The 27,643-nt window shown below is 44.7% G+C and overlaps 1 protein-coding gene across 1 annotated transcript; it reads right to left on the bottom strand.

Annotated features, from left to right (window-relative positions):
- Positions 1-173: 173 nt before the first annotated feature.
- GC5 (golgin Putative 5) lies at positions 174-27,518 on the bottom strand. Its single transcript, XM_078572888.1, has 20 exons — positions 27,325-27,518; positions 26,964-27,229; positions 25,837-26,660; positions 25,188-25,259; positions 10,182-10,256; positions 9,049-9,163; positions 8,736-8,797; positions 8,599-8,646; positions 8,220-8,504; positions 8,075-8,134; positions 7,916-7,999; positions 2,377-2,442; positions 2,199-2,297; positions 1,898-2,116; positions 1,319-1,403; positions 1,019-1,236; positions 879-938; positions 694-807; positions 544-618; positions 174-472 (listed from the first exon to the last, which is right to left on the bottom strand). The coding sequence occupies exons 2-20, from the start codon at positions 27,103-27,105 to the stop codon at positions 440-442; spliced, it is 2,736 nt and encodes a 911-aa protein (XP_078429014.1). The 5' UTR covers positions 27,106-27,229; positions 27,325-27,518; the 3' UTR covers positions 174-439.
- Positions 27,519-27,643: the final 125 nt, after the last annotated feature.

The following is a 27,643-nucleotide window of genomic DNA, read 5'->3' on the forward strand; positions in this document are numbered from 1 at the left end:
TTTAGGAAGCATTAAACAATTTAAAGAACTAGTGACAACTATATTTAATGAAAATAATTCCAATAAAAATAGGAGTAATTGAGGACCCTATCACACTAGGATAAAGTCAAACTGGGGCCATCGCCACTTTGGATTCAGGCCACTGGTCATCCCTACGAGGGATGACCCTGGTATTGCCAATCCATATCCTATATCAGAAGACAAGGCAAAGATACAATATTTTTTCTACACAAAACTCTTAACAAATATAACAAATGAGGACACACCATGACTCACTTCATTGGGAACTGGGAAGGTAAACATAAGAACTTCACCAGAACAATCGGGTACAGGGCCAACGGGAACAAAGCCTAGTCAACCCCAGTTTGTTGGGCTTGGCAGGACATTCTATTACCATAACAAGATCTGGTCAAAGACGACACAGCAACAGGAGTCTTCCTCAAGCAGCGCCGGCCGAGCTCAATACATGAATCTGTCATTTCATTCAAAAAGTCAAACATAGACCCAGGAGTGTTTCAACTCTTATAAAAGAGACGAAATTACCTTGTTGACTAGCATATCAACTTGCTCCCGGTACATCTCTTTCAAGTCAACGATGTCGGCCCGAAGCTCCTCCAGCTTTAAAAGAGAACATATATTGAATTAAGTCAATGGTCAAACATTCACAAAAAATCAACCCCAAGACTTAGCTACCTCTTCGTCACGCTCGCCCATGAGCTCCAGAGCAGATGCGTGCCTTCGCCTCAAAGCTTCCAGCTCCACTCTTAATCCTGGCAGAAGAGCTGACTCCGCTCGGAGCTTCTCGCACTGATCGAATGGATGACCCCAGTTAAGAAAAATAAGTAGATACTCAAACAATGTCTACTGTGTGGACTTGCCTGTTCAGTCATCTTGACCAGCTCCTCAGCAAGAGAGTCGCGTATAGACTCAAGGGAAGCCTACAAAATAAAGCAAAGAATACCCACTACATAAAACAAGAAATATGCGATTTTTCAAAATAATTATGTTTTGGGCTTACCAAGCGAGAGATGTATGAAGCGAGCTCCCCTTCCTTCTGGCGAAGTGTGGCCTCAAACGCGTTAGGAGTCATGGTTTTTAGATAGTACGGAGAGATAGTAGTCATTTCAACAGGATTTGTCCTCTCTGCTTTGCCGTCGTCTGAAGTTCCAAGGAAGAAGCTTTCTTCCATGCTGCCCAAACTCCCCGCACTCGACAGCTTTCGGATGGGGACCTCACCTTTACATGTAATTTGTATTTTTCATTAGCCCCGAAGAAAAAAAAATACTTTTCTTCTGCACAAGATAGAAACAGAGATTACCATTCTCTGCGATCCTCACGGGGGATTTTTCCAAGTGAAACTTCTTCTCCAATTCAGACTTCTCCCTCCTCTCTCGCTCAAGATCCTGAGAGGTCATAATTTTCAAGTAACATCACGGTGAGAACATCAGGAATACTTTTTGAGGACAATGGCGGCTTCCCTCATCATCCATCATCGATTGATGACGATAACGACTTTCCTCGTCATCTCTCATCATTGTGTTTCTAACTCGGGGACGGGTGACAAGATAAGACAGACGGGACAGAATGGCATTGGGATAATCCATCAGTCACTGTGTCTTCAGTTTCCTTCCAAGGATCTGGAATGAATGACTGAACAGACTGAGGACAGTAGTAAACCTATAGTAAATCACAGGCACCGACAACGGCAGGGGATGGAACGGTAGGCACAAAGGCTTTCGTTCTGTTCCCCTTAGCAACGCCGACGAGGACACAGATGGACTAGGCACCTGAGAGAGTAAAATAGAGGGCAAAGAGATGACAATGACAAAAATGCCATAACCATCATAAGAAAGGGCCATGAACTTAAGTAATAAATAGAACACTCAAAACAACCGACCTTTTCTAAAAGCTCTCTCAGAGCTTGTTCCTCTTGCAATTGCTGTTTGTGCCTGTTTCTAAGATCTCGGAGCTCATCTTCGAGCTGCTTGGCACGACCTTCCTGCGTCGCAGCTTCCTCTGATGCCGCCAAGTACTCTTGCCTTGTCTCTGACGCTCTCTGCCTTTCCTTCTCAAGCGACCGAGTCAACTGCGACTGTTCCGTCCTCAGGCATGCAATCTAACGACATTACCCATCACCGGTCAGTCATTAATTCATTCGGAATAGTCGTTTATCGAGCAAACAAAAAGAGAAAAACTACTTGGGTCTCCAAGATCGTCATCCTAGATGATGCCTGCGAGAGGCGCTCAGCCGTGGACCGTTCTCTCTCCTCTGCAGCAGCAGCTCTGGCTTCTGCGGCCTGATTGCATGTTGTTAATCAAAGCAACGTTTTGGTTTGATTCCGTAAGAAATTGAATATGTTGAAAAGGATGAAAAACCTCGAGTCGAGCGTTCAAGTTCTTCTCCACGCCATCCCATGCTTCTGCTTTTCTCGCAGCCGCTTCCTATCACGACCAACACAAGGAAAGAGCATCGCCTGCCCTGTTAGAGTTCCTCATTTGATTCTAGAGAACATTTGAGAGATTTTCTATGTGACGATTTGATCATAACATAATATGTCAAAGCTCTTCGATAAGATCCAAAGCTCTCTGATGATAGTTTTTGTTAAATAAAATATAATAAAGCTTTACAAATTTTTTGGGGGTCGAACTCAATTCTAGGGTTAGGAGGTTTGACGACATTATCTATTGGTAGTTAGATCAATAGGTTCTCATTTTGTAGGAACAAAGAGGATCAGATATGTCAGGATCCCTTCTGGAACCTGTAATCTCCCTCTCTCACTCCGGGCGGCTAGGGTTTGGAAGAAGAGGAGACGAAAAGTCTCATCTCATTAACTTGCAGGATCTGTATAAATACAGATCCAGTAACAGTTACATTCGTAATGGGCCAGGCCCAATAATGAGAGAAACAGGAAATAGTAAGAAATAGAAAGAGAGAAATAGGAAATTCGAAATAGAGAAATAGGGAAATAGGAAATAGGGCATCGGCTAACACCCCCCCTGCAAGTTGGGTATGTATGTTAGTCATGCCCAGCTTGGTGGCTAGCCTGTGTACTCCCGGGCCAGGTAGTCCCTTAGTAATGATGTCTGCTACTTGATCAGCAGATCCAACATAGTCAATAGTAACAATACCAGCTTCAATCTTCTCCTTTATAAAATGTCGATCAATCTCGATATGTTTGGTCTTCTCATGTTGAACAGGGTTGTTAACAATGGCAATTGCCGACTTATTATCACAATACACTTTAATTGGGTCTTCTTTGATTCGTAGCTCTGTCAAGATGCACTTAATCCACAGTCCTTCACATATGCCCTGGGCAAGTGCTCGGAGTTCTGACTCTGCGCTCGATCTCGCAACAACCTGTTGTTTCTTACTTCTCCATGTTACCAGACTTCCCCCAATAAAAGAACAATAACCAGAAGTTGACCTTCGATCAATCACTGATCCTGAAAAATCTGCATCTGTATAGATATTTGCTGATATATTACCAGTCTGTCTGAATAGAAGTCCTTGGCCCACTGTCCTCTTCAGGTATGCCAAGACTCGATGAGCTACCTGTAGGTGAATCTCTCTTGGATCATTCATATGCTGACTCAATACTCCCACAGCAAAGGCAATATCTGGGCGAGTGTGATTGAGATAAATCATCTTCCCAATAAGTCTTTGATAAGCTTCTTGATTAACGGGTGCACTGTCCTCTCCTCTTCCAAGTTTCACATTGGGGTCAATGGGATTAGCTGCTTGTTTGCAGGCAGTCTTGCCTGTTTCCTTCAACAAGTCGAGTATGTACATGTGTTGTGAAACGCATATACCTTCCTCGGAGTGAGCCACTTCTCTTCCCAGGAAATAACGTAGGGTCCCAAGCGATTTAATTGCAAATTCCTGAGATAGACATCAACCCAGTCTTCTAGTCTCTTCTATGTCACTGCCAGTGACTATGATAACATCAACATATACTAGTAGAATAGTCAATTTTCCATCTGTACTGTGCTTGAAAAACATAGTGTGATCTGCATTACTTTGAAGATATCCCAGCTGCTTCATAGACCTCGTAAACTTCCCAAACCAAGCTCGTGGTGACTGTTTTAGTCCATATAGAGCCTTCTTCAGTTTACACACCATTTGACCATCAGTAGACAGATTATATCCAGGTGGAGGGGACATATACACCTCTTCATCAAGTTCACCATGCAGGAATGCATTCTTCACATCATACTGAAATATTCCCCAGCTGAAATGAGCTGCCAGTGCAATAAGTATCCTGACTGTATTCAATTTTGCCACTGGTGCAAATGTATCAAAATAGTCTATCCCCTATGACTGAGTAAAGCCTTTTGCCACCAGCCGAGCCTTATACCTCTCCAATGTTCCATCAGAGTCGTACTTTGGTGAATACACCCATTTGCATCCCACAACTTTCTTTCCCGCAGGTAAATGTACTAGATCCCATGTGTGGTTGTCTCCCAAGGCCTGCATTTCGAGGTCCATTGCTGCTTTCCATTCTGGCATAGACAAGGCCTCCTCTACAGATCGTGGGACCACCACATCCACCAGGTTACTCAGGAAAGTCTGGTACTGAGGTGGCAATCTGTTATAGGCCAAGTAATTGGACATTGGGTAAATAGTCTTCTTGGTACAGCTTCTTACACCCTTTCGAAGGGCCATAGGCCAATAATACGGATCTGCTGGAGTTGTTTGATCACTTGCTTTCTCAGGCTCAGGTTGTGGATTATAGTTACCTTCTTCAACTTCTCTGACGCCGTCGTCCACCGATGTAATCTCAACAGGTTCAATCTGGCCAATATCAGCTTCGGTTTCTGACTAGCTTGGTTTCTCACATGTACTTGTGCCTGACTGGGGGCTCTCTGCTTCAACACTAGAGGGCATCCATTCTAACCATGTACTGTCACTTCCTGATGGCTTCGGGTTGCTCTTGTGGAAATATGACTGCATCTCATTGAAGGTTACATCTGCTGAAATAAAGAATTTACCAGTTGTGGGATGAAAACATTTGTACCCCTTCTGAGAGAATGAGTAGCCAACCATAGCACATTTAATGGCCCTTGGGTCAAATTTTCCTCGCCCTTGATTGTGGACATGAACAAATGCCACCGACCCAAAGACTCTGGGCTTGAGTCCTGTCTTCAGATCAACCTGCTTGAACATCCCTGAAAGAAGTTCCAGTGGACTTCGACAAAGAAGCCCTTTTGAAGGGGTCTGGTTTATCAGGTGGACTGAGGTGAGAACAGCTTCTCCCCACAGACTCTTGGGAACATGATTATGAAGCAATAATGTTCTTGCCATTCCCACAATATGGTCTATACGCCTCTCTGCTAGACCATTCTGCTGGGGGGTGTTAACGCAGGAGGATTCATGAATGATCCCATTCATTTGAAAATAGTGGGACAAAAACATGTTAAATTAATCACGTGCATTATCATATCTAAATCTTTTCACAGTGACCCCAAATTGATTCTTTATCATTTCCATAAAGACTTTAACAGTCTGACCAACTTCCATCTTGGACTTGAGCAAATATGCCCAAGTAAATCTTGTGGCATCGTCACAAATATAAGAAACCACCGGTGACCAGATATACTTGTTGTTGGGCTCGGACCCTATACATCACTATGAATGCGATAAAGTGGGGTATCACTCCTTCTCCGAATATGATTGAATGAAGTTCTATTATGTTTTGCCAGTTGACAGGCATCAAAAGATAATTGTTCAACCTTAACATCCTTAAATAGAGAAGGAAACCAGGTCTTTAACAAGCCAAAAGAAGGATGGCCAAAACGGGAATGATAAAGCAAGATTTGAGCAGCTTCATGTGCTCTCTCCCTTCCATCCCGGACAGACTGCAGAGTGGAGAAACACGTCGCTCCTTCTTCAAAAAACAGCAATCCATCCTTAGCCTTAACACGTCCAGTCTTCTGGCCCACCACCTTATCCTAGAAATAAAATTCATCACTGTCAAGTATAAATCTGTAAGGAAGCTCTTTGACTAAATGCTGAGGTGAAATTACGTGTGCCTTCAGCAGTGGAACATGTAATACATTCCTCAGCCTTCCTAGAGGATGAACCTCTAGATCACCGATACCTGTAACCTGCAATGCTTCACCTCCAGCTGTTAACACCCTCCTTTGACCATCAATAGGTCTATAGTTAAGAAATTTAGAAACATCGGGGGCCATATGATCTGTTGCCCCACAGTCAATGACCCATAATGTCCTTCTTGACTTAGAAAAAATATGTGCATCACCAAAGTAGGCCTTAGCCTCACCTGAGTGGACGAGTGACATGGAGCTCAACATGCTCTTCAGTTTTTCAAAATCCTCCTCCAACTTCTCCAGCTCACCCAGCTGGCCTGAGGAAGTAGGCTTCACACACTCGGCTGCTGAAGATTTTTGGGGTTCAGTTTGTGAATGAGTGGTTATATAAGCCTTCCCCTGTTGAGTTGGTTTCCCATGCAGCTTCCAGCACATGTCTTGAGTATGTCGCCAGCGCTTGCAGTGGGTGCAGAATAGATCATCCTTCTCATCTCCTTTCTTCGCACGTCCCTGCTGAGTTTTGAATTGGTTATCCTGCTGGTTGGAGTTGCTGTTTTTAGTCTCTGATACAGTAGGGCGTGGAAGAACTCCATCTTTTTTCTTAGTCAAGAAGGCTGTAGCCTCTCCCTTTCCAGGCTCCACCAGCTGCTGTAGCCTCATCTCTTCATCTAGAACGATACTGATTGCCCCTTCAAGATTTGGAACTCTCTCTCTGTGCAAGATCTGGCTCCTCAACGCCTCATACTCCATGTTGAGGCCCATGAGAAACTTGTAGAGACGATCCTTCATCACATACTGCCATTCTGGTGACTCAGGATTCAGAATTGGCCTGTAGTGGTCGATCTCCCGCCAAAGGGCCATTAATTCAGTTGAATATTCTTCCACGGACCGCTCTCCCTGCACCAAGTTAGTAGCACGAGTAACCAAGCTGTAGATGCGCCAGTCAATATCTCGTTTAGAGCTACTCCTCTGTGCATGGTCCCATATTCCTTTTGCAGTCTTCAGGAACAGAAATTTCTTGAATCTTTCCCCAGCCATGCTGCCCAAGAGCTAAGCATGAACCAGTGAGTCCTCTTGCTTCCAAACTCTGAAGTTTGGATCTTCAGAATCGACCACCCTAGTGAGGTGGTCAAGGAGTCCCAGTCCATCAAGAATCAACTCGACATACTGACTCCAGTGAAGTAGGTTTAAGCCATCATACTTCACCGACTCAGGAACTTTGGGAAAAGTAATCTGTGGAGCTCTCTCACGGTCTTGAAGAGACACCATCTTTCCTGATGAAGCTTGGCTTACTCCAGACCTTGTCGTCATCTCCGCATTGGCCATGACCAGGTGCTCCTTGCTCCAGGCAGGCCGAAACCACTGCTGGTGAACACAGCAGAATGTCCCGGATTAGGGTTCTGATACCATGTCAGGATCCCTTCTGGAACCTGTAATCTCCCTCTCTCACTCCTGGCGACTAGGGTTTGGAAGAAGAGGAAGATGAAAAGCCTCATCTCATTAACTTGCAGGATCTGTATAAATACAGATCCAGTAACAGTTACATTTGTAATGGGCCAGGCCCAATAATGAGAGAGACAGGAAATAGTAAGAAATAGAAAGAGAGAAATAGGAAATTCGAAATAGAGAAATAGGGAAATAGGAAATAGGGCATCGGCTAACAAGATATACTCTACACCAGATAAATAACAGTACGCAATAGGAACTGGTTTTATTTTGAAAATAAAGGCATCAGCACTAGCGTCCATTATTTTAATGATCACTCGCCATTTTTTTTTTGGAAAAGAATGATCCCTTGCAAATAAATTTCATTCCGTATGTTTGAACCGAAGAATCTCTGTATTAAATAGGAGAAGCAGAAATTAACCTGCATTGCCTCGATCTGTCTCAGGAGAGGCCTAGTGGAGTCAGGAACTTGGGTGATTAACTCATTGTACCGAAGCTCGCTCGCCTGAAACCAACAATCATAAATACCCAAAGTTTATGGCTATCAATCTATTCATACATTGAAAGAAACATTACACACCTGATAGCGTTTTTGAAGCTCATCAATGTCTCTCTTAAGCATGTCTTCCCTGAAATCAGCCTGCAACATTTTTTGAAAACTTATACGCTATCTGGTGAAAACAAAACAAAATTTAGCAATAATCAATGTGTGCAAATCGAAGCACCTCCTCCTGAGTTTTTACAAGTGTTTGCCTGAGCTGATGTAGTGACCGAGTTATTTCATGTTCACGTTCAGTACATTCTCTTAAACGACTTTCTAATTCAGTCTTGGCAGCATCATTTGCTCGCGCCTCAGCTAATGCTTCTGCCTCTTTGGCAGTGTTCAAAGCATTGGTGTAGAATTCCTTCTGGGCAGCGATTTCAATCTGGCTTCTCTCTATGGTTTCTTGCAACAGTTTCTCAGTCATTGCCTTGTCCTTTTTCAAGCTTTCTATCCTCGTCTCTTCGACCTATTGCAGTTTCATCAAAATTATGCGCTAAGTTAAAAAAACCATATGAATGCAGAGATTCTACATAGAAGACAAAGAAAATGCAGGAAAATACCTGAAGCTTCGAATTCAGCCTCTGTTTTTCTTCCTCATGTTCTCTGATCTGGTATTCATGGAAACAAATGACTATTTATTATGGTAAACCCTGAAGCATTGTGAGAGATGGAGAAGCTGAAATTTCTAGAACCATGCCTGAGCCCTTAGCTTCCTAATTGTTGCTTCTTGAGCAGCTTGCTTCTTAGACAACTCTTCGCCTAAAGATTCAACCAGAAACGATATTAGTGGCAGAGATCAATGGGAGGCTCTGCCAATTATCGCATTAGAACATCAGAATAATCGTTTATACACCCCACATATTAAAAAAACTCAGTAGGAAATTCGGTACACATGAGCTACAAGATTGCAAACGGGAAAAAAAATGCGTACATAGCTTATGAACAGATCTGAGACTTCGAAAATCCGGCCCAAAAGATTTGGCCTAATCTTTGAGGTTTATGAGACACACCTTCAGCCATGATTTGGGTGATGATCTCATCTTTTTCTTTCAAAAGGGCCGTCGCGTCGCTCTTTTTGTTTTGCTCCCTTCTTAAAGTATCCCTTTCCCTTGTAAGTGCATACACCTAAAAGCACAGCGCTGAAGAGCATAAATTATGTAAAATAAAAGATTATTCGATGACTGAATAAGAAGTAAGTTTGTTTTGTCAAAAGTAAACTGTCGTTGCAACATCTTTTTTAGCATCAGCATTGCAACTTTACTTCAAAGAGATTCATAAGAAATCGTTAAAAAGCAAATGAAAAGGATACTAGTTTCGATAGGAAATGCCAAAGAATTACTCAGCTTTTGTCCCCAAAGCCTGCATTTCATTTTAGTATTCAGCAAACACGCTTTTTAAATTGCCGTCCACTTCAAATTTTGATTTGGTAATAACAATTTTAACAGGCTCTTCACGAGGGGCTCCCTCCGTGCTGTTGTTCATCCCATTTTCTCAACTAATTTCACAATATTTCCAGTAAATTCTTCAATAGAAAACATCAGTGCAATGATTAACATCACACACAAACTTATTAAAAATATTTTAGAAGTAATCATGAGACAAGATATTTTGGAATGTCACAGAAATTATCTGTGACATGATCTGTCAGCCGTGGAAGATTACTTTCTTCCTTTCTTTGTCCTTTTATTCATAGATCCCGTGTTTCTATGTGATTGTGTAAATGTCAATATAAGGCCCATGTGTTAAAGGTCTTATAACAGGCCCAGTAAGGGCCACTCGATGAGAGTGGTCCACATTCTAAACCTACCGTGGGAACCAGTTTGAGAAATTGAAGTGAAGTCTATTTTGTCTGACTACCATTTGTCGGCTGGGGTTTCCATGTGGCCCCGTCAAGAACGCTGCTGGAGGGTGCCACATTCGACTAAATTATCTTTGAAACAAGAGAAATAAAGCTAAATCAGATATTGAAAGCAGATGCAGAAATATTAAAACGAAGAGAAATACTGCTTTAAACGTCATTTCACCCATATCGTTTCAAAGTATTTATACATAAAACTTTACTTACATCATTGGAAAAAATTGAAGATTGTATTGTGATGATAAAGAGCGTTGGTCATATGAAAAATAATGGTAACCTACATACTTTCCTTTCAAGAGATGCCACTCTTTGATGGTACTCTTCCCGAAGTGAATCAGAATCGGACTCAGAAGTCTTCCTCTGCAAAAGAACAAAGTCGCATGAAGAGTCTTGTTCACAAAATTTCAGATGCCAGCAAAATAGAAGAAAGAACCGAGGGCATCAGCCTTAAGTATTTCAAAATCTTATATCTAAGACATTACTATTTTTTCTATTTAATAAGGATTGTTAGTGAGAGGCCTCTCCTAGTGGGTCATGTTCTATAAACCCACTAGGCTCCCTCACTTATCACTAACTCATATTCTCCTCTCTCTCTCTCCTAGGGTATATATACCCCTCCTCATGTATATTCTAGTTAAGGAATTCATTCCTCTCCTTCCTCCAAGCCCTAGCATGGAGTTCAACATGGTATCAGAGCCAAGCTCTTGATCCCCATCTCTAGCCCTAAGCCTTTGTGCGGGCTTCTTCTTCTTCTTCTTCCCTTCTTCTTCACCATCACCCTCTCAATCTGTTCTTTGCTCGCGGATCTCCTCTCCCTGCTTCCTTGATTTGGGAAAAGGGGGCATTTTCGCTGCTGCCCGCGAGCAGCCTCCCGCGAACCGCCGTCCGCAAGCAGCCGCCCGCGAGCAGCGCCGCAGGAGCGCCGCGAGCAGCGCCGCGAACCGCCGCAAGCAGCCGCCGCGAGCAGCGCCGCACGGAGCGCCAGCGCGACGCCGCCAGCAGCCCGCAAGCAGCTGCCTGCGCGCAGCGCCAGCGCAGCGCCCGCCGCGCAGCAGCCGCGCGCCCGCCAGCAATTACTGTCCGCCAGCAGTGTCGGACCGTGTTCGGTTCTTCGTTCGCTGCCGCTGCTGCTGTTTGCCGTCATGTCGACTACCTCCAGCATGGGCAGTGATCCGTCTGCATCCACCGCCCCGACGTCAACCCAAGCAGATTTCACCGCGGCTGACTTTGCCCGGGAACTCCCGTCGCCGAAAATCGGTGTTCCTCTCCCTCCGGCTCCGGATAACTGCCGTCTCAGTGCTCCGAACTTGATGTCGTGGCTGAAGTTCGTCGAGTACACTCTGCGCGGCCGTCTGCTCCAGAAACATCTCACCTGCCAGCCCCTCCCCGTCACGGACCCGCATTTCCCGGCCTGGAGTGCCGAGCAGTACTTCGTCCACTCCTGGCTCTTGACTCACACTCTCTCTCGGGAGGTCTATGACAAGTTCCTCCACCTGACGACTCGCGGAGATCTGGGAGCACGCCGTCGCTACTGCGGGCATGATGCTGATGACTGGAAGATCTTTACTTTGGCCGAGCGCGCGAGTCCACTCCGACCTGGCACCATGTCCATCATGGACTATAGCCTTGCCCACCAAGCCCTGTGGCGCGAGGTGGACTATTACATGCGGTGGGGATCCGGTGCGTCGACCGCCGCCATGCTCTCAAGCTCCGCTACATGTCATTTCTCGACAAGCTGAATCCGGAATATGCGGATGTCCGGCGCGGGCTCTTCACTCCCAGACTCCTCTTCCGGACTTGATGGTCTGGTCAAGGAGTTGACGGAGGTTGAAAGCAGCCTTCGTCAACGTCCGCTGCTGGACCTGCCTGCCGAGTCCCCGGCGAGTGCTGCCCTCCTGTCCCGCCCTACGGGCAACCTCCCTTGCTGCCCAAGCCTTCTTCGGGCTCTCGGGCACGGTGGTTTGCTCCTACTGCGGCTAAGCGAATCATCTTGAGGCCCGGTGCATCAAGAAATTTTTGGACAGTACCGGGATCCGGAGGCCGCCCCCTCGTCGTCATCAGCTCCTGCCTCGTCGTCTCGCCGGTCCCGCAAAGCCAGAGCCCATCTTGCCCAGGCACCGGCCCAGTCGCCCTCTAGCTCCAGCCATCCAGCCATGACTAATGACCAGCTGACTGCCGAACTTGCCTGTATCAGCTCCCAGCTGGCTGCCCTGCAGACCGCGTCTTCTTCGCAGCCTACCGTGGCTCACTTCAGTGACTTCGGTGCGTTCTTTCTTCCCAAGTCAGATCAGTGGTATTGTGGACACTCGGCCCTCCAAGCTCCCGCCGTTTGGATACCACCTGGGTGCTTGATATTGGGGCCACAGAGCATATGACCCCATTCAACCACCGGTTTCTGTCCTCTGGCGGCACCTTGGTGGTCGAGCTGTCCACACGCGGGTGGGGCGACCGGCGTGACTGGTATCGGGTCGATCCATGTGGATGGCCTTGGTATCATTCACAACGTCCTTCATGTTCCGTCCCTTCAGACCTTACTTATGTCACCGCAGCGACTCGTCGATGCGGTCCATTGCTCGTTCCACATTCAGTCTGATGGGATCTTTTTGACTGACAAGGTGGGGAAGACTTTGCGAATTAGGCGCTCGGATGGCCTACTGCTGTTGGACGAGAGGGGGCGATCGGGGACCCTGGTGCAGCGGTGCTTGTTGACGGTCGAGGACCAGCGCGGCAGCGGCTTCTACTCACTCACCAGCGGCTCGGGCATCCGTCTTTCCATGTTTTGAAAAGACTTTTTCCGACATTGTGTACTGGCTTGGACCTCTATTCTATTGTTTGTGATGCATGCAAACTGGCGAAGCATCGCGGGCCTCCTTCCCTCCGTCGACTTCTCACAGTGATGTTCCCTTATATCGCATTCATAGCGATGTATGGGGTCGTCGCGACAGGCCAGCCTGAAGGGACACGGTGGTTCTTGATCTTTGTTGATGAGGCCACCCGTTACCACGTGGACCTACTTGTAACTGTCCAGAGCGCCGTCTCTCGACTGTTCAAGCCTTCTGCACCATGCTTCAGACTCAGTTTGGCGGACTATTCAGCGGTTCGGTCCGACAATGCGCGGGACTACGTCAACCAGGAGTTGACCTCGTATTTCACCGCCATGGGATTCTCCACGAGGCGTCTTGCGTGGCGACACCCGAGCAGAATGGCCTTGCGGCGGCGTATTGGGTATGTCACGTCGACTGCCGCACTCTCCTGCTGGACTACCACGTCCGTGGACTTATTGGGGAAGCCGTTCTGGCAGTACTCATCTCATCAACGGCTGCCCACCCCGACCCTCCAGTTCAGCCCTCCGCTTGACCGGTTGTCGGCTGCCTTTCCCGCCGCACAGCTCCGCACTCACCTTCTTCCCTGCGTCTTTGGCTGCACGGCATATGTTCATGACACGACGCCCTCCCTGTCGAAGCTGGATGCCCGGGCGCTCAAATGCGTCTTTGTTGGCTACTCTTCGCTTCAGAAAGGGTATAAATGCTTTCATCCCTCTTCTCGTCGGTTTTTCGTCTCCGCCAATGTCACCTTCTCTGAATTTCAACCCTTCTTCTCTCCCTCATCTCCTCCGGCCCCCCACTTGGAGCCGGATCTGGTTCTGGAGCCCGCTGCTCCCTTTCCTCCCACCGTCGTCTCTCCTCCCACAGTCGTTCCACCCTCCTCTTCTTCTCCTCCACCGGTCGGCCTTCCTTCCTCACCCATTGCGCCTACTCCATTATCTTCCTCCCGAATCTCGCCTCCTGCTTCCGCTCCCTCCCGTCTGCTGAGTTCTCACCTTCCTCTCTTCCGCCAGCCATTTCCGAGTCGTCTTCTTCTCCTGCTGACGATGACTCCCCTGACTTGCCTATCGCTTTGCGTACAGGGGTCCGCCAGTGCACCCGCACTCCCCTTCACCCCCTCTCGCACTATCGCTCCTGCGCCCGGCTGAGTACTCCCTACCGCCTGTTTTTGACCCGCATCGACTCTGTCTTCGTTCCACGCCGCTTAACCGATGCTATCGCTTGTCCTCATTGGAAAGCGGCGATGGATGAGGAGATGGGCGCCTTGCTCAAAAACCACACGTGGGATGTGGTTCCTCTCCCGCCCGTGAAGACGGCCGTCTCGTGCAAGTGGGTTCACACCCCCAAGCACAACGCCGATGGCTCCCTGGAACGCCGCAAATTGTGGCTCGTGGCTCGTGGCTTCACTCAGTCCTACGGCGTCGACTACTTCGAGACGTTTTCTCCGGTCGCGAAGATGGACACCGTCCGCCTCCTGGCGCTGGCCGCTCATCATGGGTGGTTGATTCGCCAGTTCGACGTTAAGAACGCCTTCCTTCATGGCGATCTTACCGAGGAGGTCTACATGCATCATCCTCCGGGCTACCCTCTCGGGCCTCCGAGGACCGTCTGCCGACTGCGGAAGTCCTTGTATGGACTGAAGCAGTCACCGCGGATGTGGTTCGGCCGCTTCAGCTCCATCATGCGCGCCGAAGGGTACACCCAGAGCAATGGGGAAGCCACTCTCTTCTTCCGTCACGGCCCGGCCGGGGTCGCTATCCTGGTCGTTTATGTGGGCGACATCCTGATCACGGGTCGGACACTGCGAAGCTTCACGCCTCAGCCGCTCCCTTGCCCGCGAGTTCGAGATCAAGGCCCTTGGTCAGCTCGGTACTTCTTGGGGCTCGAGGTGGCCTACTCGGCTCGTGGTATCTTCATCAGCCAGCAGAAATATCGGTGGACCTGCTGACTTTGACGGGTATGACCGACTGTGCTCCTGTGAAGACCCCATCGACCCCAACGTCAAGTTGGCGCGAGGTGACTCTCCGCCCGGTCAGCACCCATCAATATCAGCAGTTGGTGAAACTTCTCTATCTGACCCACACGCGTCCCGACATCAGCTATGCAGTTAGCCTTCTCAGTCAGTTCATGCATGCTCCGCATGAGATTCATCGTCAGGCAGCTCACCGGGTGCTCGCGTACCTGAAGGGCTGTCGGGAAGGGTTTACTCTTCCCGGAGCTCAGAGCCGACTGTAAAGGTATATACAGGCGCTGACTATGCAGGCTCGACTGTGGACTACCGGTCTACCACCGGCCTTTGCATCTTTGTCTTCGGGGGCCTTGTGAGCTGGAAAAGCAGCAAGCAGGATCGTGTCTCCCGTTCGAGTGCAGAGGCGGAATACCGGGCACTTGCGGATGGGGCCTCTGAGGCTCAGTGGATTCACGGGGGGCTCCGCGAACCGCGTCGAGTACACCCGTCCGATCCACTTTTATTGTGACAACAAATCGGCTGTGCCTTGGCCCAAAATCCGGGCCAGACGGGTCGCATCAAGCACATGGAGATCAACCGCTACTTCTTCAAGGAGCGGATGGACGAGGGCTTGTTCGACTTGTCTTTCGTGCCGTCATCCGACCAGGCGGCCGATGTTCTCACGAAGGGATTATCAAATCCTCTCCTTGTTCGTGCTACCTCCAAGCTTGGCATGGATGACATCCATACCTCGCTTGCGGGGGGCTGTTAGTGAGAGGCCTCTCCTAGTGGGTCATGTTCTATAAACCCACTAGGCTCCCTCACTTATCACTAACTCATATTCTCCTCTCTCTCTCTCCTAGGGTATATATACCCCTCCTCATGTATATTCTAGTTAAGGAATTCATTCCTCTCCTTCCTCCAAGCCCTAGCATGGAGTTCAACAAGGATTTCATATCATAAATGAGCGTCAGGTACAACGATTAACAGCCACCGAGTGTAGCAAAGAGTTGCATTGTTTTTCAAGGCATTATTCCCTTATCTTTATCTACTACTGAAACATGGATATGGGCGTTGCGGTTAAGCTTCTAGATTTTGTGGTACAGTGATTGGATGCGACTAATTTATTCCATGCTTACCTTTAACAATCTCAGGTGAATAGAAAATATGAATTTGTTTAAAGCCCTAGGTTTTACGCCCTTTGGGCAACAGTCTACATGGAAGAAGAGGGGTCCAACAGTGTACATGGTATTAGAGCACAGAGGGGTGAAGATTTTTAAAGATAGTGCTCTTTATTCCCCCTCTTCATTCTGTCTTGTGGAATCTTGCTCTTTCCCAGAGACCAGGAATCTGAAACTCTTCCACTCTTCCATGAAACGGCAGAAAACTTTCCATATAATGTTGCGACAATAAGGGGCCTTGAACTTTGCTTACTATGGGCCTGTGTAAAGGAATGTTGGGTCCCTCAGAGTAGGATTCAGCGTCAGAATGGACAGAGTTCGATTGGATTCTGATATCATTCCGAGAAATCTTTAGAGAAGATATTGATCAAAATATATCCAACTAGCCACATATCCAATAATGCCGATATATGTCCAATGCAACTCAGTAGATCGTATCGAGAACAATGTAGAGAGAGAGGAAAGGAAGATGGGAAAGAAAGTGAGAATGCTGAATGGAAAATGGAGATCTTGAGTGGAGCTCTCCCCTTCTGGAATCACAGGCCCGATCCTGCTCCTCCAGCCTCTCAGTTGCGACTTGCAACTGAATCTTGAAAATACAAAAAGTGTCGTCCTCCCTCCTGTTTCTGCTTATTTATATCCTTCTCACACATGCTGTATTAGTCAGCACGTGGCCTTCTTATTGGTGGCTTTTTCTCTTCTTTCTTTGGTACTTCTTGGCGAAGACGCGTCGTGTATCAGATTCTATTTTGATCGTCAGATGCAAATGACTAGTAGATCAAGAAATCAATGAGGGGATGATTCGATTGATTGCATGGACTGAATATGGATCAGACCTGTTGGCCAATCCGACCCATAGAGTTATTTGCCCATGAATCACCATCAGATCTAATTGTTCAATATGATCGATGTGGCAGCCCACTTTCCCTAATACCCACTTTGTCTAACCAAAGGCTGCCATGCGGCAAGCCTGAGGATTGAAAATGGGGCCACCAATGGATGGATAAGTTCACTGGCAGTGTGTTAGAGGCCTGATGAGATGACCGATTCTTGAAATTGCAGGGTTATAAATACCCCTATGTAAGTTCACTAGAAGGAATTTTAATGAATGATCACCCTGTGGTTTCCTGGCACGAATAGCTGTATCCGGCTCTCGTGAGGGCAAGAACTCCCGATTCAGATGTTCTTGAGAGTTTGTTCACCTATCACTCTCTCTTCTTCTCTCTTACCTCTTCCATCTCTCCTATTCTCCTCTCTATCCCTCGTCCCGTTTCTTGATTTTGTTAGATCTCCATGGGGATCGTAACACAGTACCACCAATGTGGTGACGGCACAGCAGCAGAAGGGGCAGGAACATGCGATGATCTGATCCAATCATTCAGCATGGCTGATTGCTGATCGTATCAACTATTGATTGGCTATTGACCAATTGACAGGGCCCGATTGGTCCAATTGATCCATAATAAGAGCCAGATCTTGAGACATCATATGATCATCAGAGTCATATGATGATCCGGAGAATCCTTCCGTCTGAAACAAGCACACGACCTGGGCTCAAGATTCCCAAATACACTTCATTGCACATTGATGTTGAATCCATGAGAAATCCTTTCTTATTTGGATATTTTGTACTTATGCTCCCCAAAATTAGATAATCAATCCCGAATATTAAATCATCAAAAAATAATCATTTTACCTGGAGAAACAAGACTAATTGATTTATCTCATGAGCTAATAGATTGGTGTAGCCCATTTATCCTGAATTTGATCACACGGAAATACATATTAAACAGGTGACCTTAGGCAGGTATCGTAAGTCTCCAGATGATTAAATGCCAGAAAAGATTCTGATAGGTATGTAGAATTATTCTACATGACAGGCAAAAAAATATATGATGAATTGTCATGTTGAGCATCTCTCATACGATCTTCAACCACTGTTAGGGGCATTCATGCCATATTACCCCTCAAGCCCACTAAGAGCGGTAATCTTTTTCTATCTCCTCATTTTCTTTTTGAGGAGGTGTTCTTGTTCTCTGTTGCAGCATCATTACTCTTGCAAGTAAATATCTATTTACCCTATCTCAGTCCCATTCTCCCTAAGCCAGATCAGCATTTAGTCATCTGCAGCACTTGTATACTGTCTCCCCCAACTCCCTAGCCTCATCTCCCATCTGGAGAAGGCAGACCATCCTCTCTCATCTTTCTCCAGCTCTCTTTCAGTCCCGTCTCTATTTCACTGCTTTTCTTTTGAGTCACATCAAAATTATTTTGCCGCAACAACTCAAAATAGGCCAGCATCATATTTGCGCATCATCTGCAGATTACCCCTTGAAGACACTTCAATACACATGATCTTTCAGAGGGATTTAATTCATTTAGTTTTCACTCCTTGTGATATAGTTTTCGTGTGCTTCTAGACTCCGCCATTACCATTCTGGACTCGTGGCATGAAGTGGCTGACTCTATGGACTCAGAACACAACTTCTTCCAGCAAAGCACGGCTCTGTGGACCCAAGGCTAAGCTTTGTAACTGCTAGTGCTCTGCAACTGCATCACCCCCAACCCCCATATAGTTCCCATCCCTATATTTGCATCAAACAGTCCCCTAATCACACAATTGATTAGTACACAACCAACGGGACTATCGGTCTTCTGGTGAATTGGTCATCTTATGATGGAAAATGGTTTCAACCTTCTCTAAAACTTGAGAAATGGGTCAAGGAACCCTAGAAATTGGTAAGTCTACGTAATCCTAATCCAAATCCGACTAAGTGGTGAAACTAACCCTTGTGAGTAGGGTTTGCCTTGTCCCCGGGTAAGTCCCGTCTAGAGATTCATGAGATCAATGTTATCCCATTTCCGATGAAGTTGAATGGGATGCATCTACAGTGGGGCCCGATTTTAACTTAATAAATGTTGTAATATTCTCCAAAAATTCTGTAGAATATTGAGTCCTAGATATTTGGACGGGACATGGTCAGAGGTATTGCATCCTGTCTGCATCCAGAGGCTTGGGATGTGACAGGAAGGGATAGGACAGAATGCATCCCGTTCTGTCTGTGAAACCTATCTGTGCGCCCAACCGCCCTATTTTTTACACGCCTCCCAAACAACCTATATCAATAACACAGGCTGTTTGATAACATTTTGGAAACAAAAATCAAATGCCACACTTCATAAATTTTTTTTTGAAGAACACCAAACTTCATTATTATCTACCCCTTTCATCATTCTTTTCCCATAGATGAATGAGAAGTGGTTGTCTCACTGAAAGCATAGAAAAAGGCTTGCTGGCGGAGATTTTCCTCCAAAAGATAGAGCAGATGGAAACACAGAAAGATACAAGGTTGGTGGTAATGCACTCAAGATGAGGACATTGATTACATCTTAAAATAATTTTTTCATCACAATTCTGCGGCTGACTGATAGGGTACAACCACCGACCTATCATCCTGGTAAAAGAAGAATGCATATTCCACCATATTCTTGAGAGACAGCACATGTCGCATCAAATTAGGAGGCGGAAACAGCTAACATACAAATGTGTTGAGCGTCGACAGAGAGGGGCATCGATTCATTTCGAACAAAGCAAGTGGCGACTCACCAGGAGATTCTCTCAGCTAAAGGAGACGTGACCGGTCTGGACAGATTCTCTCTGATATCCCTCATCTTATTCTACCCCTACTCTCTCTCTCTCTCCAGTGTGAACTTCTTGTTTGATTGCAGTTCTTGCGCAGACTTATATTGTTCTTGATTTGAAAACAATTTGATTTTCTTTGAAGCAACTCTCTCGCAAATCAAGGAACGTATCACTGACACCACCTTGGCAATTATTGAGACTAAGCATAAAACCACAATTTCACAGTGCAATGCATCTATCATGTTATTGATGGGTGACGATTTTTAAAAAACTTGGACCAACCTAGGCAATTTACACTTTTTTCCTCGTGCATTTAAACTTTGTCCTTTGGACCAATCAATTTTGTGATTGTCTTCAATGCTATTTAGAGGCAACGCTTAACTTTAAAAAAAAAAATTCAATCTCATTCGACCAGGCAAATTTCTCTGTATTACATATTGCAGAAAATAACGAATGGTGAAACAATTAACAGGGATAATACTCGTATGTTAATTATGTAGCTTACACTATCATGATCAGCATGAATCAATATCCCCTTATGTCGAAGACAGGCTGAAGACATGGGCTGCTTGGGAAGCCCAGGATAAAGGGGCATTGTATCAGGCCCAATATCGGGTTCTCTATCCAACCCATTCTACCAATAACAGCTAGTAAAACTAACTGTTATATGACCGTTGGAACTAGCCGTTATCGGCTTGTATAAAAAGCGATATACATCGCATGTACTTTTTATGGTTTTTGATTGAAAAACTCTTTCTTTTCTTCTCTCCCTTCTCAAGTCTATACTTATCATGGTATCAGAGCAGGTGTGACCTGCAACGCTCGACACCTCGTGAAGACTAGGGTCATCCTTCGGGAGGATCTTGTGGAGAAGTTTTTTGTTTCTTATTCATCTCTCGAGAAGACTGGTGGTGGAGCTCTTGGTCTTGAGGCATTTCAAGCAAGCTCGCCTTCTTCTTCATAGTCATCCTATTGGAAGAGTAGTGTTGAAGACCCTGAACCAGTCTTTCTAAGAGATCATGGCAGAAGTGTCGACCAAACGTCAGGCTCCAACAGGACTAGCTATTCCTGCTGGAAATCAGCTAGTTGTTCCAGATCGATGGCTCACTCATCTTCCTGTTCTCGCCAAATGCAATATCTTTAATGGAAGCAATCTTCTGCTCTGTACAAGGACGATTCAAGCTGCATTGAAGCCGAGAAAGCTCATTTATCTTCTAACGGAAAGCTGCCCAAGTGAGTCACACCCAGATTATCAGAAGTTTGTCATGGAAGAGGAGTTTGTGTTTGGTTGGCTACTTGATTCACTTTCGGCTGAGCAACTTACCACATATACCTCTTACAAAACCTCCAAAACGCTATGGGAGGCCGTTCACCGAAATCATTCCAAGAAGAATGATAAAAGTAAGATCATCAATCTGATTATCCAGGCCTATACTCTCAGACAAGGGGATATGGATGTCCTCACTTATTCAAATAAGCTGAGGGAAATTCATAATGAATTAGACCACTGTCGACCTCCCTCCATCGATCCAGTAGCTCGAGCTCATGAAGCCACAAATCGTCTGTGCCAATTTCTGCAAGGGTTCAGACCAGAATTCGAGCTCATCAGAAGCCAACTTTACAACCAAGAAGATGAGCCCACATTTGATGAAGCTGTGTCTAAGGCAATGCAGGAGGAGAGCCGTCTAAACACGAGTAAAGGGAGTATTGAAAGCACTGCGTATGCAACTAAAGGCCAGAATCACCAAAGGGGTGATTCAGAGAAGCCAAACAGAGAAGACATTTTCTGCAATTACTGCAAAAAGAAGGGGCATACAAAGGACAAGTGCTGGAAGCTGCATGGCAAGCCTCCACATATAGCTCAAGCCCACATGACACAACAAGGAGACAGCAGTAATGATCTACCTTCAGCACAAGATTTCCAGAAAATGATGCACGAACTACAGAGCCTAAAAACGTTTATCAATCATTGAGTCAACGTCAATGGCCAACTCTGGTAAAGAAGATTTATTTAACAATATTGCTTTACTTACCCAGGATCCATCTAATGCATGGATCCTGGACTCAGGTGCAACTGATCATATGTCATCTAAGAAAGAATTCTTCATGACATATGAAAAGGTACACCAGGGTAAGTATGTTCAAACTGCTGACGGCACGTTACTACCTGTAATAGGGGTGGGCAGTTTAAACATCGAACCTATTGGAGAATTAAAGAATGTTTTACATGTTCCAAAGCTATTTGTTAGTCTAATCTCAGTACAAAAAATTGCAAAAAGTAAAGAGTACAATATATTGTTTGATAATCTTGATGCCTATTTATGTAATAAGGAGCTCGGGTGGAAGACTGGACTAGCTAAAGTACACCAGGGACTCTGGCAGAACTCAAGACCACCACGAGGAGATGCTTCAAGGGTGGCCACAGTAAAGAGACCACCTGACGAAGCCATCATGGAGACACATCAGAGAATGGGTCATCCATCCTACCACTTACTCAAACACATGTATCCAAACATGTTTACAGACGTTTTGGTTGAAAAATTGAATTGCGAAGCATGCCATTTGGGGAAATTTAAGAGAGGGACGTACCCTCCGAGTATTACTAGAATGGAAAAACCTTTCCAAATGATTCATTGTGATGTTTGGGGTCCATCTCCTCAAACAGATATACTAGGACACCGATATTTCTTGGTATGTATAGACGACTATAGTAGGTATAGTTGGGTCTTCTTGATGAAACACAAGCATGAAGTCACTAAGAACCTAAAGGGATTATGTAGTCTCATTAAGAGACAGTTTGGGGATCCAGTACAAGGACTACGAACCGACAACACAAAAGATTTTATGAATCATGAACTCATGGATTTCTTTACAAATGAGGGCATTAGACATGAGACCTCATGCCCATATACTCCCCAACAAAATGGCGTAGCAGAAAGAAAAATAGGAGACATTGTGGATAAAGGGAGAACATTATTGATACAAGGAAATATTCCCACTAATTTATGGGGTTTTTCTGTTATGACTTCCACACACCTGATCAATCGACTCCCTTCGATATGCCTTGGTCTTAAAAGTCCCCTAGAATTACTTGAGTCATACTACCCAAGTGTAAGATTGAAAACTGGGTTACCTCCCAAAATATTTGGGTGTGTTGGCTATGTAATACACATAAGCAGAATAAGTGGTCACCAAAAGGATTAAAATGTGTTTTTTTGGGTTATTCTGTTACACAAAAGGGATATAAATTTTATCACCCCATTACCAGGAAATACATGGTAACTAAGGATGCTGTATTTGATGAGAAATTGTTCTACTATAAACCTCAGGGAAATGAGTCTCATCAAGATGTATCACGTATACTCAATATCGAGCACTCAGATGTCGACAAGCAATCACCAGAAAATAAAGGTGATCACTGTTTAGACAAGCATAAAATGTTAGATAATGTGGTTGAAGTAAACTCCCAAGGCCACCTGCGTGGACCCGAACAAGACCAGGAATCAGAAACACCAGATGTGAATGGGGAAAAGGGGGAGTCAACTCGGATTTCCCCATATCCTAAGTATTATCAAAGAAAACAAAAGGGTACGGAAAAAGAACACAGGTCATCACTTGAAGAGCAAGAGTTATCACAAGAAGGGGGAGAACTATCAGATGAAGGGGAACAGGCATATGTTGAAGTTTCAGTAGATCAAAAGAACGAAGCAATGCACTAGCCAATAGCCCTAAGAAAGGGCACAAGAAAGTGTACAAAACAACCACCACTATACCCTATGGCAAACTATCTCAATTACCAGAAAGTTTCACATCAATACAAGATATTTCTGACGCAAGTTCAAGCTATACCTATTCCCAAATCTCCCCAAGAAGCCTTGAAAAGTACACATTGGAAAGAAGCAATGGATGAAGAGATGAGAACTCTACTACAGAACAACACATGGGAAATTGTTAATCGACCCAAGGATAAGCGAACTGTGGGATGTAAAAGGGTATACACCATAAAATGTAATCCAGATGGAAGCATAGACAGGTACAAAGCACGATTAGTAGCTCGGGGTACACTCAGACTTATGGAATTGACTACCAAGAGACGTTTGCACCAGTTGCTAAACTTAATACCATTAGGATCTTAATATCCTTAGCTGTAAACCTGGATTGGCCACTAAATCAATACGACATTAAGAATGCATTTCTACATGGGGACTTAAAAGAAGAGATTTATATGGATATTCCACCAGGATATGAAGAACATCAAGATAAGTTAAAAGTGTGTAGACTTCGAAAGGCTCTATATGGACTAAAGCAATCCCCTAGAGCATGGTTTGGGAGATTTACTCAAACTATGAAAAAATTAGGATACCTCCAGTGTAATGGGGAACATACTATGTTCCTAAAACACTACAAAAACAAACTACTAACAATACTGATAGTATATGTAGACGATATCATAATTACTGGGAATATCTTAGAAGAAATACGAATCCTTGAAGAACATTTGAGTAAAAACTTCCAAGTCAAACAACTAGGACCCATAAAAAATTTCCTGGGTATAGAATTTGCAAGGTCAAGTGAAGGTATCCTAATGACACAACAGAAATACATACTAGATCTCCTAAATGAAACAAAACATATAAACTGCCACGTGAATGAAACACCAAGCGAAGTTAATCATAGACCAACTATAAATGAAAATGAACCTAAAGTAGACATCAACTCTTATCAGAGTCTAATAGGAAAACTCTTGTACTTGTCACATACACGACCTGACATATGTTATGCTGTGAATGTGTTAAGTCAATTTATGCACTCGCCTAGGAACTCGCATTTTCAAGCAGCTAACAGGATTCTCAGGTATCTAAAAGGAACACCAGGAGTGGGCATTGCACACCGAAAAACAGGTAAGATTGACCTTATTGTATACACTGATTCTGACTTTGCTGGCTCTCGTCTTGACTACAGGTCGACTACTGGGTACTGCACAATGCTAGGAGGAAATCTAGTAACCTGGAGAAGCAAGAAGCAGAGTGTCGTATCAAAATCAAGCACTGAAGCTGAATTTCGTGCCATGTCAAAGGGAATCGACGAGGCAATATGGATCAAGAATCTTCTGGAAGACTTGAAAATCAACTTCCTAAGACCAATTATCATCCGCTGCGACAATAAGTCTGCCATCAGTATAGCTCATGATCCAGTTGACCATGATCGAATGAAGCATGTAAACATTGATAGATTCCATATCCAAGACCACTTGGAATAAGGGAACCTACAGACAGAATATGTAAGCTCTGATGAACAGTGTGCAGACATCCTCACCAAGGGGCTACCTATCAAGCAAACTCAATATTTAAGATCCAAGCTTGGAATGAAGAACATACATTCCTGCACTTGAGGGGGAGTGTCGAAGACAGGCTGAAGACATGGGCTGCTTGGGAAGCCCAGGATAAAGGGGCATTGTATCGGGCCAATTCAGGCCCAATATCGGGTTCTCTATCCAACCCATTCTACCAATAACGGGTAGTAAAACTAGCCGTTATATGACCGTTGGAACTAGCCGTTATCGGCTTGTATAAAAAGCAATATACATCGCATGTACTTTTTATGGTTTTTGATTGAAAAACTCTTTCTTTTCTTCTCTCCCTTCTCAAGTCTATACTTATCACCTTATATTCATTTAAAAAGTTTCATATGTACCTTCAGCTCTTCTATCGTAGATTTCAATTGCTCATTTTCATTCAAAAGACGTGCAATCTCATCGGCTTTAGACTGCACAAGAAGAAACATGAAAATTTTAAAAGTGAGGCAAACCAAGGATAAAAAATTTCTCAAAGCTACGCCAAACATTGACACATCTCTGCCAGCCAAAACAACAAAACGAAGAAGTGTGTCACTGAAAACTGTAAAAAAAATTGAGAGAATACAGATATGACGATAAATCACTCGCTGAAACAGGAATATAACGTGATTTTTGTGCATAAATCGAGAAAAAATGCACTATTCAAATTTTCTCAAAGGTTGAGTTACGAAAGCTATGAGCAATCCTCAAAGGAACAAACATCTTTAAAGAGAAGTCTGTTTAGCTCAAAGTTTAAATAGCATAGACTAATAAAAAAATGAGTTCGATATATAACTGTCGTTTCAGTTCTTACATTTCTTTTTGCTTCCAAACATTTTGTTCGTCACCCTTAGATGTTTCTAAATTTAAATGAATCGTGTTTTCACCATTTATTTTATAGAAAATAGCAAATAAAGGAATGAAACAAAACGTCAGAAATTCATCTTTTGCAGGATCGTGATAAAAGCAGAGAAAACGGCAGACAAAGGCAGTATCAAAAGAACGTACCTGTGCTTGTCTTGCTGCTCCTTGTAACGCAGCTTCCAGCATTTTGGCTTCATCCTCCAGTTTCTTAACTTCAGATTCAGTCTTCCCTGGTTCAGTCAAATTTATCTTTGAATCTGGCGGATGCTCTTCATTAGATGTATCGCTTGTGAGGGATTTAACTTCCACTGGCCCTCGTTCAAGATTTGCGGTTAAATTTTGCTTTACACCCAATGCACCCCCCAAATCGTCATTAGGGCCCGCTGTGGTGGTAGGGATGGTGGAACTTTCACTCGCAGAAGACAAATCGACATTACCCGTCTCAATATCCCTACTTTCCTCATCTCTTTCTGGAAGAGAACCTTCAGTTACCTGAGCCGACGAGGATATATCATCTTTTTCCTGGGAAGCTGATGAATGTGAAACATCAGTTTGGTCCAAGCTCGAGGATAATGCCGAGTCATTACTCTCATTGTGAGGAATGGAGACAGATATCTCAGATTTCGCATCAGCAAAAGGCATATGATCTCTTTCTGGAGGAAAAATTGCAGCTTGATCCGTATCTATGTCATCTTTAGCTTTTGTGCCAACTTCTGCCACCTGAGGATCTACTTCAACCTTCTCATCAGCTGAAGCGATTTCTTTTATTTTCTGATCAACCTGCACTGTTTCAGACACTTCAGAAGAATCCACCTTCAGATCTTTTTCTACATCCTGAGATTGTTCTGCTTGCTCAATCTTTTCCGACTTTTTGTCAGTGTCACCATCTCCCACCTTGTGACCCATAAAAGCCATCATTGGCTCGAACAGAGTTTTTGTGTCCTGTGCCAGCGGCCATATTCCAGATGCTAGCAACGAAAGAGAAAATTGTATTTAAACAAGTCAGATTATGATTCAACGAGCACAGGAAACTAGTTCATGTAAGACGAATTCTCGATGTTTTCTATGAAACCACACACAATTGTCGATGCAGGACACCTCACATAAATCCCCACAATGAATTTTATCAATATTGAATGTTTTCTATGGAAAAACCAGATATCAAAATTTTCTTATAAATTGATTGCAGAGATAAATTTCAGCAGTCAACGCTCTGAGCTCGACATGAGGAGAATATTTTAGTCTAAAAATGAAGAAAAAATATGAGTCACCTTCGCCTGAATCGGATTTCTCCTCCAAGCCAAGGGCAGAGTCGAAATTCTTCTCAATGTTCTTCACGCTTTCGCTCAGCTTATTCACCGCCCCGGCAAGATCCGGGAATCCTCCAAGAGAAACCTTGCCCAACCACGCCATCTCGGATCCAACACCCACAAGAACTTCAACCCCAATTACGAGTCGTAATGCCGCCGAGATCACATTCGTGGCAGCTGTCGACAGCGAAGATCAAGAAATCCAATCTCGATCTCGCAAGAGTTTCCTGCAAACAACCACATAAACGATTTAGGAGAATTTAACCTTTCGGATCATCAACCAGTGCCGGTTAAATTATTCGGGAAACGAGTAATCAACCACCTGTCAACAGATCCACCATGTATGAAAAGAATTGAAGATCATCGCAGCTTGGAGATCTGTCGAGGTGAGATCTGCCAGGAAGTGGCGCAGTGTTGCAGAGAATTTGGGCTTTGAAATCTCACCCATGGGCAAGCCGCCCACCGACCCCTGGCGGATCTGTGCACTGTCGAAGCCTCGTCCTGTCCCAAATTAAAACTATATCGAATCTAGTCTGTATGCGTATATTTTAAATATTTAACTATAGAAATGTCATCCTAAAGCAAATTTGACAAACCAATGTACACTCACATTAGATGTAATTTCGAACTGATTAATAGGA

The sequence above is a fragment of the Wolffia australiana genome, chromosome 3 (assembly GCF_029677425.1).
Source record: "Wolffia australiana isolate 7733 chromosome 3, ASM2967742v1".
Taxonomy (NCBI): domain Eukaryota; kingdom Viridiplantae; phylum Streptophyta; class Magnoliopsida; order Alismatales; family Araceae; genus Wolffia; species Wolffia australiana.

Bases quoted from the DNA above. Each gene is read 5' to 3' on its own strand.
- GC5 (XM_078572888.1), bottom strand. From the start codon at position 27,105: ATGGCGTGGTTGGGCAAGGTTTCTCTTGGAGGATTCCCGGATCTTGCC. The intron at 8,135-8,219 runs GTGCTTCGATTT...AAAATGTTGCAG, and splicing joins TTGTAAAAACTCAGGAGGAG to GCTGATTTCAGGGAAGACAT. The intron at 619-693 runs GTAGCTAAGTCT...TCTCTTTTAAAG, and splicing joins TGGGCGAGCGTGACGAAGAG to CTGGAGGAGCTTCGGGCCGA.